General features: G+C 36.8%; 2 protein-coding genes and 1 long non-coding RNA gene across 4 annotated transcripts in view; 1 reads left to right on the top strand and 2 right to left on the bottom strand.

Annotated features, from left to right (window-relative positions):
• Positions 1-724: 724 nt before the first annotated feature.
• Positions 725-2,083, bottom strand: LOC149199186 (uncharacterized). Its single transcript, XR_016253257.1, has 2 exons — positions 1,971-2,083; positions 725-1,787 (listed from the first exon to the last, which is right to left on the bottom strand). It is a non-coding gene; the product is annotated as an uncharacterized LOC149199186 (long non-coding RNA).
• LOC149199185 (uncharacterized) lies at positions 2,018-5,749 on the bottom strand. The gene is made up of 7 exons (XM_089400481.1): positions 5,698-5,749; positions 5,544-5,591; positions 5,244-5,335; positions 5,003-5,093; positions 2,517-2,577; positions 2,084-2,333; positions 2,018-2,025 (listed from the first exon to the last, which is right to left on the bottom strand). Exons 4-7 carry the CDS (start codon positions 5,020-5,022, stop codon positions 2,018-2,020), a joined length of 339 nt encoding a protein of 112 aa, XP_089256607.1. The 5' UTR covers positions 5,023-5,093; positions 5,244-5,335; positions 5,544-5,591; positions 5,698-5,749.
• A 7,927-nt stretch (positions 5,750-13,676) lies between these two features.
• Positions 13,677-16,894, top strand: part of LOC149199184 (plant UBX domain-containing protein 8-like) — a 56,528-nt gene continuing 53,310 nt past the window's right edge. The window contains exon 1 of one of the 2 annotated variants that reach the window (XM_089402327.1): positions 13,677-14,113. In XM_089402327.1, coding sequence (XP_089258453.1) covers positions 14,027-14,113 — 87 coding nt within the window. In that variant the 5' untranslated portion in view covers positions 13,677-14,026. The remainder of the gene's footprint in view (positions 14,114-16,894) is intronic. The other variant, XM_089402328.1, reaches the window with a different exon arrangement.

Below are 16,894 nucleotides of genomic sequence, written 5' to 3'. Positions count from 1 at the left end.
TGATCCTTCTGAACAGTGGAAAACTTGACAAACTCAGCACTAACATGGATATAGGCTAATGTGTGTATGCATACAGACATGTATGTTGCTTTTAATTTATTGATGAGGAATTTTAAATTCTGTTATAATTTTTTTAATATTATATTTGGCCAAACTCAACTCAAGTCAGTATTAGACATGAAAGTTGAGCATCTCCTTCACCTGGACTGGACTCCTTATGGCTTTGTAATAATATTTTATAAGTGGTTCATATTAGTAGGCCTTGGTCTGGATTAAGGTTTGTCAATTTATTTTCATAACCACAGAGTTTTCTTGTAATATAGAGCATTATTGGACAATTATATCTTTTATATTCATTGTGTTTTAGCTCGGAGGCATTGTACCTTATATTTAGGCAACTTAGTGCAGGCAACCACATAAAGTGCCCACATTTAGGGCAGGCAGTGTGAGACCCATCACTTGGAAGCAGTGTGCTTCTTTTGTGAATCCTGTGCATAATTCATGATATTTTAACTATTTTCTGAACAATCCACAAATTTCTTTTTATTAAGCTATATTCGGTTGTACTCACTGTGCTTGTGCAGTTTTGCACATTATAGGGAATCATTTTCAGTAATCTTCTCTAAAACTATTAGAAAATTTGTTGGAGAATATTCAATGCTCTCCTTAGTAGGGGGAAAATACTCAAATCTATTGAGCTAATATGCATAGTTGGCTTACAGAAATTAAATATATAAGTAAGAATATAGGCCATCAAACATATGTCGAATAGTGGCCATTGCATATGACAAACACGCTATTCAAACACTATGTATAGCTTTCAATAAATTTATGAGTCTGATGCATGAAAGGGTAGAGCTATTGGATCTAAAAGGTCACACATTCCTTCAGTCCAGGCACTTGCCATGTATTTCACTCACTTAATTTACCCTCTGCAGACCTCTTTTAAAGGCTGAATCTGCCTTCTTCACCGTAGCCAAAGTGGATACACATAGGGCGTTGTTTAATTCTGTGTTGGATGTGATCTAGAGTCTCCACTTTAGAGTCACAATGTCAGTCAGGCTATTCCTACTATACTTCATTATTTTTTTCTCAAATGTCCCAAGTGTTATGAGAATCAGATAAAGCCCTTCCATCTATTCCTACTACATTATTTTTTTTTCTCAAATGTCCCAAGTGATCTATTCCTACTACATTATTTTTTTTCTCAAATGTCCCAAGTGTTATGAGAATCAGATAAAGCCCTTCCACAGTTCCACTTGACTAAATAGAGTTTGTATGTGTGGTCTTCTATTAGATTCAGAGAGTACACTATCAGACAGGCTATTCCTACTACATTATTTTTTCCTCAAATGTCCCAAGTGTTATCAGAATAAGATAAATCTCTTCCACTTGACTTCTCAAATGTCCCAACTCCCAAGTGTTATCAGAATCAGATAAAGCCCTTGAGGGCCTTCGGAGCAATATTCCAAATTCAGATATTTAAGTCGAATTAAATTCCCGAAGGAATTTGGAAGCCTATGCAAACTCCGGCAGTGAGAGAGATTGAGGTGCTGGAGATTTGTTAAGAACCCAAAAGAATCAAGCAGTGACTTCATATCTGGGCATCTTAGGTGTAGGTATTGCAGTGAGGACAAATGACAGAATTCCTCTGGTAAAGTTTTGAGATGAATCAAATCTGACATACAAGTCAGCACAATCTTTTCGATGTGCTTCATCCATCCAATGGACCTTGGGAACATTGAAAGAGGAGCATAAACATGTAGCTCCTGCAACTCCAGAGGTGCCTGCCACACAATATTCATCTTTCAACAGTAAGAAAAATACAGAGATGATAGCCTTTATCTACAAAACCCTTCAAATGCATTCAAGAGCCTGTGCTAGTATAGAAATTGCAGCAACAATCTACCATAAATTAGGGTGGCAAAGTAAAAAAAGAGAATAAAAACAAAATTGTCTTTAGCCCTAACCTGAGATTCTGCTTGCCATAGTTTTTTCAATTTGGTTCATACCACTTCTAAAACCCTTATATTCTTCATCGGAATCCAAGGAGGCAGGCAAGAGAAGGGATAGTTGTTCCAGCGTAGCCATATTAGGTTTGGTGACTCTACCCTCCTCAGTATGCTTTCTAAATGACGATCTTCAGTTGCAACAAGTTGTAACTTCCTGAAACGATATGGTTTAGGGTCGATCAACTTCCTTAGACAGTTTCCCAAAACCCCATCACACCAATTTTTGAACCATGTGACTTCTTCGTCTGATTTTGGTTCCCGAACGTGATAGAAATAACTGAGGACACGAACCATCCTAATTCCCCGCACCTCGGTTATTACCTGCAGATTCTTTACGAACAAACTGTCAAACAACAAATAAAGAAAACAGAGCAACGAGTTTTTCTCTTTCAAGCAGCAAAAAACTAAAACAGAGCAACAGGTTAATGTTAGAATGATTCAAGTACTTACAGGCGATCTTTTAAGTACATATATTTGTAAATCTCGAATAGATTGACACTTTACCTCTATTTGCTTTAGAATCAAGTCCAGAAATGTTAGGCCATTTCGTACTTCAATGACGGATCTGCAGATTAAATCGAATAGCTTAAATTTTAAGTCAATTTCAAAGAATTGCCAATCATCGCAAGAAAGAAAGTTTGCCCATTTTTTAAGACTGCCACATATATTATGTTAGAAATCAATATAAATGCAATTCATCGCAAGAAAGAAAGTTTGCCCATTTTTTAAGACTGCCACATATATTATGTTAGAAATCAATATACATGCACATCAAGATTCAAGATGGGGACCCATCTACGAGCCAAAGGGCATGCACACCAAATCCCCCTTCGTACATAAGCAATGAAAGCTAGCATATCCACTCAAGATTGCCCTTTTTCTAACATCGTAACAAACTATGCCATAGAATAACCCCCCATTATTTCAGAGGTTTTTGAAGATGTAATTTGGCCTTCCAATTAGATTAAAGGATTTAAATACAAATTAAAATAGATAAAAGGAAAAGGCAAACTGCTTGAATTTTTTTGGTAGCTTTAACCAGAAAAGTCTCATAGAACAGTACTAAATTATATCACACAAAATTTCCATCACAATTAAATAGGTCTTACAGTAGGCCACAAAAACTGAGAATGTAATAGCAATCTTATATTTTGATGGAGCATCAAACGACAAGCCTAGCGTAGAAGTAGCCGGGAGTTTTTAAGATGAAAATATACTTTCCTTGCATTGGTTTACAATCAAGTTGAAATGAAGGAGGAAAAATTAGCAAGTTCGTGAATTTTTTAGGTAGCTTTAACCAACCAAGTCTCATAGAAGAGTGCTCAAGTATATCTCACACAAAATTTCCATCACAATTATGTAGGTCCTACATTAGGTTAAAAAATGGGAAATGTAATAGGCTTAGAGGAAAAGACCGGCCTAGTAGAATGGAGAGAATTCTACTTTCCATACATGGGTTTACAATCAAGTTAAAATCAAGGGGATTGCACTACCATAGATCCATCCTAACCCTAGATCTTAACCTATCAACACTATTTTACATATAAAGTCAACCTTTTTGATGAGAGCTAGCCTTTTTTAGGTGTTACACACAAAAGTAATGAACATCTCCCCCCAACCATGCTATAGAGCTTCTCTCTTGCCATAGTGTAAAATATTTTGATCAACAACTTAAACAAGAAGAATAATGATCCTTCATGAGAATTGTGGAACAAGATCAAATGGATAATAGAGGGCTTGGGAAACCTTGAAGCAATATACTTCAACCACAACAGAAGATCTGCCAATCAAGTAGCCAATTGGCTGGCAAACAGGGCAGTATCAACTACAAAAGGCAATCAAGTTTTTGAATATTGAGGCCATTATAAAAGATCATGGTCTATGATCTCAAATATTTGGAATAGGAACGGAGGCAATAGAGATTGCCCATTACGTACAACTCAAGTGGATCAATCTCGAAAGAATGATAAATCAGGGGCTGTGATGAAGGACGTAACCCAGAAAGAAGCTCAATGAATATAGAGGCAGACCAAAGATAATCAGCATTCTATACTGCAAACACCTATCTGTGGATATTAGCCTTGTTGAACATTTCCAATAAGGGATCAGACATTTGTCCCCAATTCTTGTGATACAAGACACTAGTTCAACAAATTCATGGATTTCTCGGAGAGGAGGTAGAACTTCTAATCCAAGCAACTTTGCAGGTCAACGTGAAAGAATTTAAAATGCGAAGGTATATTCAGTCGTGCAGAGGAACTTCAAGCAATCCAGGTAAATTGAAACATAGATTTTATAACCTGGTGCAGAGAAACTTCAAGCAAGCCAGGTAAATTGAAACATAGATTTTATAACCTGGTGCAGAGAAACTTCAAGCAAGCCAGGTAAATTGAAACATAGATTTTATAACCTGGATTAGATTATGGCAAATAGTCTATCAAGCATAAGGCCTAAACTGGTTGAACTAGTTGATATTTGCGAATGGATTGAAAGGAACTCTTTACATAATGTGCTATGGGACTCCAACAACCTGAGGGAGAAAGCCATAAATCAAAGTCATCAGATGAAGCTCAGCCTCCACTGCAGTCACATCACTGTAAGACCCTACAACCTGCAAGGTAGATTTTGGATCTACTCTGCTATGTTCCATAGAAGTCTCAATTGAATTTTTCGGTCTATATATTATAGTTTCTGTTTAATTTTGCATATTGTTATTAACTAAACTGTTAGAGGTTTGTATGTCTGGAAAACATACCCAGAGGCAATTTCAAAATGACTGAAGCAGATATCAAACTATATATGCCTATCAAAATCCGCCCAGTTAGTATCGGTGGCATGTTAAATGCAAATTATGTGTCTACAGTGGTGGGCCTGCTTTATGTATTACTGGTAACAATCAATAGGAGGCAAACAAGATCGAAACAGAGAATCGAGTTTGACGAATTTGCACATTGAAGAGTATGGAATATATGTCTGTTAGAAACACTTACTTGGGCCCAGTACAACCCATGGTTGTTCCCAAACCGCCATTAAGCTTTAACACAACAAGCTTGTCCAAGAGTTCCTTGGTTTCCGATGGATCTGCAAATTTCATAAGAAACTATTTTTAATGCAGATCCAAATTAAATATCCAGATATGCTAAACACAAATATCCAATCTAGAAATTTGAGACGCCAACATTTAATTGAGAAATATCCAATATATGCATTGTTTGATAACAGATCACAGACCTTCTCCCAAAGCTGCCAACGTATCGTAGGGAACCACGACCTCGTCAGTCGGGGTCTTGATTTTTTCCCATTCAATCTTCTCTTCTTCGCCGCTGCATCCATCAAATTCCAAAAAATATTAACGGTTAGTCGAAGCGGCAGGTCATGGCGTCGAACCCCGGGAGCAGACAAATAGACAATTAGATTTACGGGACCGTAAATTAAATGAATAACCAAGGTCTGCGAATATAAGCTGAGAAATATTCACTCAGTATTCGAAATCCGTAAAGATGCAATGGCGAGTCGTTAGCTGTTAGTCACCTGAGGTAGCGAGAAACCAGTCGCACAAACCCTTCCTTCTCATTATCACTGCAAGCATTAAGTATCCATTACATGGTGACATATCTTTAAATGGAATTTAAAGGCGGCGGATCTTTAAATGAAAGCAACAGAGAATTTTACTGTTAATACTTACCTGATCTGGTTCAGCTTCGTGACCTCGGCTTGAAGCTTAGGGATCCGATCGGTTTCGCGGGTGAAGCAACTACTGGTGCGGCAGCCATTTTCGGTCGTGATAGAAAGAGGCACGCAGAAGGCAAATGAGGTCAGAATGCGGTTAGGGGTAAGGTGGTTATGGCCATAACTAACCCACGCTAATGAGAAACCCGGAAGACCATAACAGAAATGCCTACCATTTCACTGAATGCTCGCTGAATGTTGACGCCAGGTGTCAACATTAGAAACAAAAAGACGACGAAAGTCTCTTTCAAAGGAAGGCCTATCGGCCTAACTATATTTTAACATCTCTTAATAATTAATTACACTATTATTTATATATTTAATAATTTTTTAACTAACTATTAATTTATTTATTTTAAAAATTATTTATTTTAAGTTTTAGTTATAATTATTTGTAGTCCCTTTAACCTTTATTTTAATAAGAATATAACTAACTATCAATTTAATATTCATTGGAATTATAAAAATAGAGGTCATGCCCTTAATCCTGTTCAACTCACCATTTTCCAGTCAAATTTAGCCGTTGCTTGGTCAAGAAATATAGCCGTTGGATGTCCTGCTCAAATTATTTAATAGGCTAAGCCAGATCTGTTTCTTCAACTTGTCCTGACGATGAACCACACTTGTTGGTTCGAAACGCGTCGACAAATGAAATTTCATGTGATTTATGCCAAAAAAAATTCTCATAAAAAAAATAATAAAATAAAAAATAAAATTTGGCCACCCATCAACGAAGTTGGCCCCGGGCAGGGAGGCAGTTGCGTGCAGCCCGCACCCACAGCCAACCCCACCCGGGGGGGTGGCAGGCCGATTCTGTGTCGTCGACCACCCCGCCCACGCTCGCGGCCAACCCCGCTAATGGGTGGCCGAAATTTTTTATTTTTTATATTATTAATTTTTATTTTTCTTTATCTTTTTTGTTTTATATTTTTATTTTTTTAAATAGTTTTTTTGTATTTTTCAAATTTTTTATTTTTTTTAATTTAACTTCTCTGTTTTTTTAATTTAATTTTTTTTTTTCAAAAAAAAATAAAAAATATATATATATATATATATATATATATATATATATATATATAACTTAAAAAATCATTATGGATGTATTTTATTTTTTAATATTTAAATTTAATTTTACCCTTAAATTAAATTAAATTTTATCTTTTTTGAAATATTTTCTTTTATTACTTATTTTTTAAATTTAATTTTGTTTTATTTTTATATCTTTATGGATGTTTTTTTATTTTTTTTTATTATTTGAGTTTTTTTGGTCATGTTTTTTATTTTATTTTTATGTTTTATTACCAACATGAAAATCATAAATATTTAAAAAATATATCCACACTTAATAAATTAGAAAATTTAAAGTGTTAAAAATAAACACTCTAAACAAAAAAGGTTGATACTACATCAACCATTTTCAAAATCAAGATGGAAATCACTAACATTATAAAAAGTGTTTATACTTGCTACAAAAAAAAAAGAAAAAAAGAAAAAAAGGTGTAAAAAATAAACTTTTTAAAAAAATGTGTTAATATTTTATCAACGCTTTTCAAAATCAAGATGAAAATCTTAATGTTTTAAAAAATGTTCATACTTAATACATAAGAACATTTGAATTGCTAAAAAAAAAGTGTATTCTGGCATCACCACTTTTCAAAATAGGGTGATTTTTTGCTACCTCAAAAAAACGGGTACCAGTTCATTTTATCGTTTGATTGGTAACTATGTTAGTGTTTCAAAAAGCTTTATTTTACCTTTTATATGTTTTGGAGCTTTTCTAGACATATTTTTTGGTTGAATTTGCCCAAAATCTACCCGGGATTAATTAGAATCACAAGTTTGAGTAGTGAACTCTCCACAATTCAAGTGCCCTAAGGGTTTTTCAGGGTGTTGATTCCATATATGCATTAAAAAACACATTTTAATATAAAAAAATCATAATTTGACAACAAATTGTTTCACTGGATTTCAACCAAAAACTCCAAAACGTATACTATTTAGACAACACCATTCAAAAATGAATTAATATTTGATGATGAATATCAAATATTGAAGTATTCAAGTTGGAAGGGCAAAACATGTATAATAACTATAATATAAATGTTCTATATTTTGGATTTTTTCCGAGCATACTTTCAATTAATTTTATTTGAATTCTTGTGTGATAACTTAGAATCACAAATTTGTGTTGTTTAATTTGTACAATTTGAGTGATTTAGAGTTTTTTTAGGGTGTTGAATTTATTTATACATTCAAAAATGTGATTTCAATAACATAAAATTGTAGTTTCTTTTTTTCCTTTAACAAGAGTGAGTATGATTTGTATTAAATGTGTGCCCCATCAGAACATATACCTAAGAGGGTTTACAACATGAGCATCCTTTTGTAAGTTCATAAGGGTGACGAGTTCTAATGATGTACTTACTAAATCACATGCTATATCAGGTTTCAAAACATTCTTGAAGTTATATATACGACAAAAAGAACCGCGCAAAAGGAAAAATTTGCGTGGCAACGAACTTCAGTTATATTTATATTCCTCCCCAATTGTTGGCCTGTTTAGGTTAAGAAGCTGCTCTTGTTGAGTCTATGTTGTATCACCCCTCTTGCTAAACTGAGTTTTTTGTAGATTAATTTGGTCTTAGAGATCCATTAGTTGGCTACCTAAGGCATCCACCTCATCATCTTACATGGCCAATTTTTCTTCCAGAGACTAGTTTTCCTCCAATACTTGTACCATTGACAAACTGTGGTCCTTTAATTTCAAATTTAATACAAGTAAATCCACTTGAAACACGTCCATTTTTCGCTTCAGTTAAGTTATTGCATTTAGACAACCACAATTCATTCTCCCAACACCAGTTCTACTACCTGGCATTTATGTGGGGCCTCTCCACATTTTTTCTCCAACTTGTCTCCTCTTCCAACTCCTACAATCTTCTTCGGAGTCTTTCTTTCTACTAGCGTGAGAAGAGGCACTATTCCCTACCACTTCAGGTTTAGACCTCCACAAAGGAGAAATCTTGTAATCCACTAGACCTAGTAGAGTTCCACTTCTGCGATCTATAGAGGAGGAATTCAGGGCAATGTTAACTAGCAAAAGCCAAATATCTTCAACATAATTTAATGCATCAAACAAAATAGATAGATTTGTGAGACAATCAGTTAAATAATGAAAATTACTTACTTGGCATTGTTGTGGACGTCACATATAATTCCTTAGATGCCAGTAATTCCACACCGAGGCAACCAATCTCAAAACACCTGCCACCTTACTGGACTTTGTAACACCTCCTCCCACATTTACGTGCTTTTACAACTCTCTAGTGTAAACATGAGCTGAATGCTACTATGGCATGACTTGACCTCCATGTTCCAGTTATGGAAGTGGGGCCTAGAAACCAGAACACATACTACCACTCCTCAAGGACACTGGATCACTCAACAACCTGACAACCACCCCTGGTGATCAATCCTTGAGTCAAAACTTCATTTTCACAAACTTGATACCCCAATTGCACCCATAACACATAGTGCATGTGATTATGAGGCTCCAAACGCACTTGTAAGCTTGCCTACGTGCGGTTATGACCAAGATCTCCTAGTTCTGTGCATGCGGTGGCAAGATCTATGCCACGTTTTTAGGCTAGTCTCCAGACCACTGCCCAAAACTTGCAAAAAATTTCTATAACCAGGTTTAAGATGATGACAAGTCTAATCATTTAATACTAGGGCCAAAAATTGCCCAAAACATGCCTAATACATGATAAACATTTCGTCAAACATATGATAAACATAGAAGCTATAGGTCATGAATGCATATCTGATCATAAACTTTTGTACTTCATCAGAGAATCATCAAGAAGGTCCAATGCCCTCTCAAGTAGCTACAACAACACTTGTTAGCCCATGCATCCATCAACCATTTAATAACTTATCAAATCATGAACAAAATCCATAGTGAGAGCACATCATATAACCACCATAAAACGAGAATAGAAGCCATGAAAAATCAACCATAAAATCAACACCAATACAAATGCTCATAAATCACAATAGGAAAATAACTCATATTAACATATGCAAATGCCAACCAAGTCAGGTACTTCCACGTACCACCTAACCATAGATTGGGCTTAACCAAATCTCTCTTTTAGCCAATCACCCCTATGCCATATTAGAGGCATGAATATGGGATCATATAGGTTGAACCAAAATATAACCAACCAGGGCTTCCAATGGCCAAACCACCTCAACCCTCAACCATAGTGATTTCACCGTCTAGAAATCACTAATACCAAAACAAGCATGGATGTCGTCGACTTTCTTCCCAGCTCATGAGGAATTTTCCTCTCTCCACCCACTCGTCAATAGTTCTATGAAAATTTCTATCTCCACCCTTGACCCTTGGGAATTTTCCCAAGGCCACCTCAACCGGGATCCAAGTCTATTGGGCATCCAAAGATTAAACCAAACAAGGAACCCACACACACCATGGCTATCTAGGAAATGGCAAGGCAAAGTTGAAACCATTATCAATATAGACAAATCCCATGCCAATGATAACAAACATAACCAAATAACCAATGCATGTACCATGCATTCAAATCTAGGCATGCTAAATCACACATGCACACTGTTACCTGCAAATCCACAACTAATTTTTGTCCTTACTTGTTGTTTTCCAAACTTACTCTTATGCACCTATGCTTTCCTTTCTTGCTTGCTTCCTTGCTTGTCCTCTCTCCATTGTTGATCATGATCAAAAGCTGAACAACTATTTCTCAGGTGCCTTTTTATCATTGATGTCTAGTCTCTTCCTTTCCTTTTTCCTTTTCCTTTTTCTTTCATTTTCCTTCATTTTCTCTCCAATTTCCTTTGCATGCATATTTGTGTCTCTTCACCTTATTTTTCTCCTATTTTCCTTTATTTCTTTAATTAAATTTCCATTTATTGCCTCTTTGCCTTTGCCAATTTCCATAGCCATTAATAAACCACAAGTGATGCCCACTATAATGTTTTACCCACCATTCAACTTGGAATACATGTCCCATGACCTTGGTATTATTTTATTTACATGGAAAATCAACCAGGGGTTGTCACAAACTTGCATGCTACATCAAATTCCAAATGTTGAACCTCCAATTAGGAAAAATGTCCACCCGCCAACTTGGAAGGACTTGGCAGGCCCACACTAACCCAATTATGCAGTTACTAAGTCCACTTACAATCTGTAGGTTTGAAAACGACACAAAATTAGTAGTGAGTCTCGTAGGCGTAAACAAAGACCCCCCTGTTTGGCATTGCCACATAGACCACGGTATATGCCAAAGTTTGTAGCTATTTCTCTTTGGGATTAAACTTAGAATGGGTAAGCCTCATTGTCTATGGGAGTTTTGATTCATCATTTTATGCCTCAATTACATTAAACCACACGCTAGATAAGTTATTACCGTAAACCCTTTCATAATCACCTTGGTATGATATGCAATCATACTTATGATATGATGATATACTTTGTACTCACACTATGGTCACTAGATGAAGGTCTTACTTGGCAAGGAGGTTGAGCTCGCGTCAAATACATGCGTACAATAATTATGGGATGTTGTGACATAAGTCAGGCTCCATTCCACTTGTTGAAATTTTTTCCCATGTGTAGCTTAAGACTATTAAATTTTTTCCTTTGGGGTGAAATTTTTCATTGGACATTGACCATATAGTTCTTTATTGCCATGTTGATTGTTTTGGCCTTATGGTAGGTTACACCATCCTTATTCGCCATTGGCTTCAAGTTGCCTAGCCTGGAGCTGGCATGCAAGATTGAACTCTCTTATCAAATTCGATGTTTTGATTTATACGGATTTGAAATAAATCTTTACGAGGGAATTTGTCTAGCAACATTGAGATTCTCTTTAGAAGGACTTTCAAATGATTGTCTTTTGGCCAAGTTACAATATGAAGATGTTGAATAATGATAAACAAGTCTCCAAGGATGACAATATTAGTCATTCGAAAAACTTTAGTTAAAAGCAGACCTTGCAATGGGCCATGTATTTCGGCTTGATTGTTGATCGTACAACCCAACCCCCTTGCCTACCTTGTAACCAATTTTCCTTCGGGGCAATACAAAACCTCTCCCCCTTCAGTCACCCCTAATAAAATTACTAGACAACAATATTTAGTAACATGCTTTGGTCAATAATGCAACATTTCCATATTATAAAAAGCATATGAAAAACTATAAATACACTTATAAAGGGGAAAATGATAAACAACATGTCATACAACTCATAAAATTTATAAACTAGCCCCTAAAGGTGCAAAGATACATCAAAGGAAGATTTGTGAAAATTATCTTGAAAAACTAAATCACTAAATATGAAAAATATGATTTCTAATAGAATAAATATCGTATAAAGGTTATTTGAAAAAATATGTGAGAACTTTATTACAGAGAGCAACCTTCTACTCCAATGGTTGCTTACTTGCTAATGAAAATTTGTTGTTGTAACATTTGGTTATGCTCGAAGTAAGATGATAATGAAAAATTATGCTAAATGACCACTAAATTTGTACAATTCCTTATCTAAATCCTTGAGTATCGAGGAAATTGTTGGTTTATTATGTTGCCATGCTGGGTAGGGCAAATTGTGAAGACAAAATGGACAAATTTTCACACAATTGCTTTTACCAATCAGGTCAATACAACTCAAAGGACAACTTCAAAGTGTTAGACAAAAAACTGACCAGGGGTGGCTGAAGCCACTCTTGAGTTTCCAAGTGATGATTATAGATCTCACTGACTTGCTTCTCTCCTTCACGAAAGGACTGTTGCGACAAAAGCCACGTTGATTTGGGTAGACACCCTTGATATGAAGGTCCTGAAGGTTGTTTTGAAGGATTTTGATTACAATAATTCCAAGGATTTCTGCGGGGTTCTAGTCCAGTATACTGAGGCCAAAGGCGAGGTCTGGGATTAATTTGATTTTGTTAGGAATACATGCCAATGGTGTTAAGGTTTTCATCGCCACATCTATTGGCTTTGATGATATCGAAGTCTTCGGGGGAGTTCATAGCAAATATGGCTATTGGATCTGCTTAGAGGCTTGGTGTTCCAATGGCATTTGGAGGGCCTCATGCCATTTTTTGGATACTTCATGAGAATATAAGAGAATCATACCCGGGAGGATTATAAGAGTGAGTGTGGATTAAAATGATAATCCAACTCTTCGAATCTGGTGTGTGACCCTGCTTCTTTACTACCTTATTTGGGCGTTCTTGGAAAGCTCTGCACTGACCAAGTCACAGCTATTGGCGGTGAGGTTGACGACTTGCATTGTTCAAAGTACCAAGAGTTGTTGATGGTGAGGTTGACATATTGCACTCTTTAGAGTTGCACGTGGTACAAAATGATTTGATAGAGGCAAACAAAAATAGATAGATCTGGTTGGTTAAGATGAATATTGTTTGCTTAACCCAACCCCGCTATTAATTTGACTATCATTATTTAATCTAATATAATATTAATAAATTTTATCCCCATATTATTTAATTAAATAATATTCAAATAATACATAAAATTTCAATATTAACCTAATTATTAATTTTAGTATATTTGCTATTTATAATTCCTATAAAACACAAACTTGGATCCCCATATCCCTCACCGTTCAATTAGGTTGCTTCCTGTCCAAGTTCACTTTAACTTAAAAAGGGTTATCGGCTTGTCTAGTCTCGCTCCGCTTTAATATTTGCCAAAGTACCACGCAAAAAAGAAAGAAAAAGCGGTGTGACAGATGACCGTGGGAGCCAGCTAGAGCATTGCTTCCCGACACGTGTCTGTCATCTGGTGGCTACCGGAACGTCAAGTGAGCCCGTCGACTCACGGTCAAATTGGACCGGCAGCGCCGGTCTGGGAACTCGAGCGCAGAGCCCTTTAAGGTGGCTGTGGCTGGGAGTGGAATGGAGAGGAAGGGCGTTATATATAATTAGCAGCAGCGCTAAATTCAAGTTCTTTGTCAACTACAAACTGCCAGTTCTTGATTCAGAGCCACAAATGTTTTTGGATTCCCCTTGAATTTATAGATAAGTTTCTGCCTTGCTTTTACTCACAGGAAGGCCGCAAATTTTGCGCGAAAACCCCAATATTTTCGGATGGAACGTTGGGGTTTTTAAAAAATATTCGTCTCCCGATCGACCGCAAGTCAGAAATTTCAGGGTGAATTCTGAGTCTTTCGAATTCTATAGCGCGGGTTGTTAATTTATTTTTACCTTTTTAATTAATGATGGCTCGGCCCCAGCAAGATGCAATAGAGACCTTTATGAGTATTACGGGCGCCTCTGAAGCAGCGGCCGTAGAGAAACTCCAGGTAGGTTTTGCTTTGTTGTTCAGATTATATTTGTCTGGAACCCGTTTTTCGAAGTTTTAAACTTTCTGCAATCAGATTCCATCGTTCAGTGCAACCTAGGGTTAATTTCATGTAGCTTTATATATATGTGAAACATTAGCTGGCTAGCTATAAATGATTATGTACGAGCACAGACCAACTAAGTTATCGACCTGGTTATGTCTAGTGCCGAGTTTCATGTTTGACTAGCTAGCTCTGTGCAATGATAACAACAGACTCTGCGAACTCATAATTAGCTATTGATAAAGCTAATCACGGTGTCTATTAGGTAGAAAACAGGTTGACAGCTTGTAACATTTTGTGTTTTCTGATTGTTTTGAATGGGACTTGAAAATAAGGCAATCTGTTCTCCACGTTGCGGGATGCTTTCGTTTGATCAGGGTTTTCAAACTTTAGTGATGAATGGTTTACAGTGCCAAGGGTGGTGGTGCGGCAGTGAAGATAGCAGCATGGCAGGCCACCCACCAAGGTCCAATTCCCCCATATGCATGCCTTAGATCCTGGGAACTGTTAAATACTGTGTGATTTTCATTGAAGAGTATCCCTTACGCAGCAGCTTAGCTGAATGAAACAGCTTCAGTGGTTTGCCTCTCGATGCCTTTTTGCCCGTTAAAGTTAGTTGCTTGTGCTTGTGGATCTCTTTGGGTCAGTCGTAATTCGTTCCTTTAATTCAAAAGAAGCACTTAAAAAGACGATGTTCTACAATAAAACTTGTTTACGCGTGGTTTATGTAGAGTATGGTTAAGAGGAGCCAAATTGAAGACGTTTTAAGCATGTCAAGCTGGCGTTCTATTGCTGACACCAGAAATACTTGTCTGCCGCAGCAAACTTATGTTCCATGAAACAGAAATGTTTTGGAAATCTGGACATAAAGCTTATTTTTTACCTCAATCATTTAGAATGGAGAAAAGATCAGCCCTTCGAATTATAGAACAATACTTGTAAGCTACACTAGGCAATATTATAAGGTACACGAATTTCGTGAAGAAAATATAGATAGATAAGGCAATTTTATTAATTTTGACAAATGACCAGAAAAAAGAAGGTGAATGGGACCTAAGTACACTCAGAAACTGAAGTACAGTGTGGGAGTGCAAATGCAATTCCTACGTTGATGCCGAAATCAGAAGAACAAAGTTATAACTAACTGTTAAATAACTAACTAATAAAAGTTATAAAGAGGTGCAAAAAGTGAAGTAAGCATATGCAAAGAGAAGATGATGCAAAGATGCTAGAGTGCTAAAAGTAGAAGGCACTGAAAGCTGATCAAAAGATATTAATGTCCATAAGTGATGAAGTAGTTTGCTGAGGATGAGTACGGGGAACAGGAAAAATCTTCGTTTATGTTTATTAGTCATTGTGAAATCGTCAATGCACTCACGAATGATGCCCTTTGGGGTGTGGCTAACATAAGGGGGTTTGTTTGCGTGGTCTTAGGAAACTGAGGGAGCTCAACTTCCCTGACATCCAAGGTTGTGGAGAGGAATACCTTGATGGAATCTTGGCTATGTTTATGGGGAGGGTGCGACCTACCTTAGAGTTGTGTAGGACCGAGTTTGTCTACTGGACTATCTATAAGTTTGGTGGTGTAACAAGTGGTTTGGAACAATAACTCTTCAAAGGTCTTGTGGAGATTTGTTGTCTCCTAGGGATGGTGGTAGCTGTGAGACAACTTGAAAGTAAGATGTGACTTGCTTGAAAGTCTCCAACTGGGGTGAGGTACAAAGGGCCTCAAGGTTTTTGTCCAAGTACTTATCTAATGTAGAGAGCAAGGAAGGACCATCTTGAGGTCTATCAGAAGATCCATGGGCCTTTGTTTGTAGCTTATTACCAGATCAAATGGGGCAACTTGGAAGTAAAATGTGAATTGCTTGAAATCTCCAATTGGGGCGAGGTATGAAGAGCTCAAGATCTTTGTCCAAGTATTTTTATAATGTAGAGAGCAAGGCACCATTGATTGGGTAGTAGAAGAAGGTAGAAAACGAGTTACTAAGGTTTTAGAATAAGCTATAGTAAGACCCCCCATGGATCTCATATGAGGAGGGCCATCGAAAAATGAATTCTCCTTCATTTTGTGTGGTAGACCTAATTGATAAATCGTGTGTGTGGAGATGTGGTGGTTGCTATTGATTTAGAATCTGTTGGAGGCCACATGAAATTGTCCAAGGGTGACTTAGAGGGCATGCATCTAGTTTTTGCACGTATATTGAGGTATAATGATCGTGGCATCTCTTATCTCAAGAAGTGTTTTGAGTAGAAAGCGAATTTCATCTAAGGCCTTGAGTTGTTGTGGTTTAGGTGCATTGAATGTACTATTTGTAGAGGTTATCTTGGATTTCCATTTCAGGCCATGCTTAGATGATATGAGGTGAGTTGGAACCATTGTTTTAAGAAACGACCATTTCGATACTGAAACGGCCGAGTTGATCCGAGCCAATACCCTCCATAATGACCCGGCCTTTGGAACGGTTCGTTTGGCCGAGTCACCCATGACTCGGCCAACTCGGCCATTTCCGTTATGACTCGGCTGAGTCACAAAAAGCCGGCCCAGAACACGTTAAACAATGTTTTACTATTTTTTAATGGATTTTTAAAGTGTTTTCTGATTGGTTTGGACTCCAAGGAGTTATATGAATTTGCTAAATGTCATTTGGGGTCCATTTCCCCCTCCCAAACCCTATTTAACACACTCAAGTGCTCTCATTCTCTCACAACAATCTTATGCATTTGAGTGAGAGTCTT

This window comes from Pinus tabuliformis, chromosome 2_1 (genome assembly GCF_031772625.1).
Source record: "Pinus tabuliformis cultivar Carrire ecotype Pingquan chromosome 2_1, CPIR1, whole genome shotgun sequence".
Lineage (NCBI taxonomy): Eukaryota > Viridiplantae > Streptophyta > Pinopsida > Pinales > Pinaceae > Pinus > Pinus tabuliformis.
The sequence above is the reverse complement of the archived record's forward strand: the minus strand, read 5'-3'. Positions and strand labels throughout refer to the sequence as shown.

Coding starts and splice junctions, on each gene's coding strand:
- LOC149199185 (XM_089400481.1), bottom strand. CDS start 5,022: ATGGGTTGTACTGGGCCCAA. Junction 2,578..5,002: donor ATGGGTTGTACTGGGCCCAA/GTAAGTGTTTCT, acceptor TTTAATCTGCAG/ATCCGTCATTGAAGTACGAA. Junction 2,334..2,516: donor TGATTCTAAAGCAAATAGAG/GTAAAGTGTCAA, acceptor AAGAATCTGCAG/GTAATAACCGAGGTGCGGGG.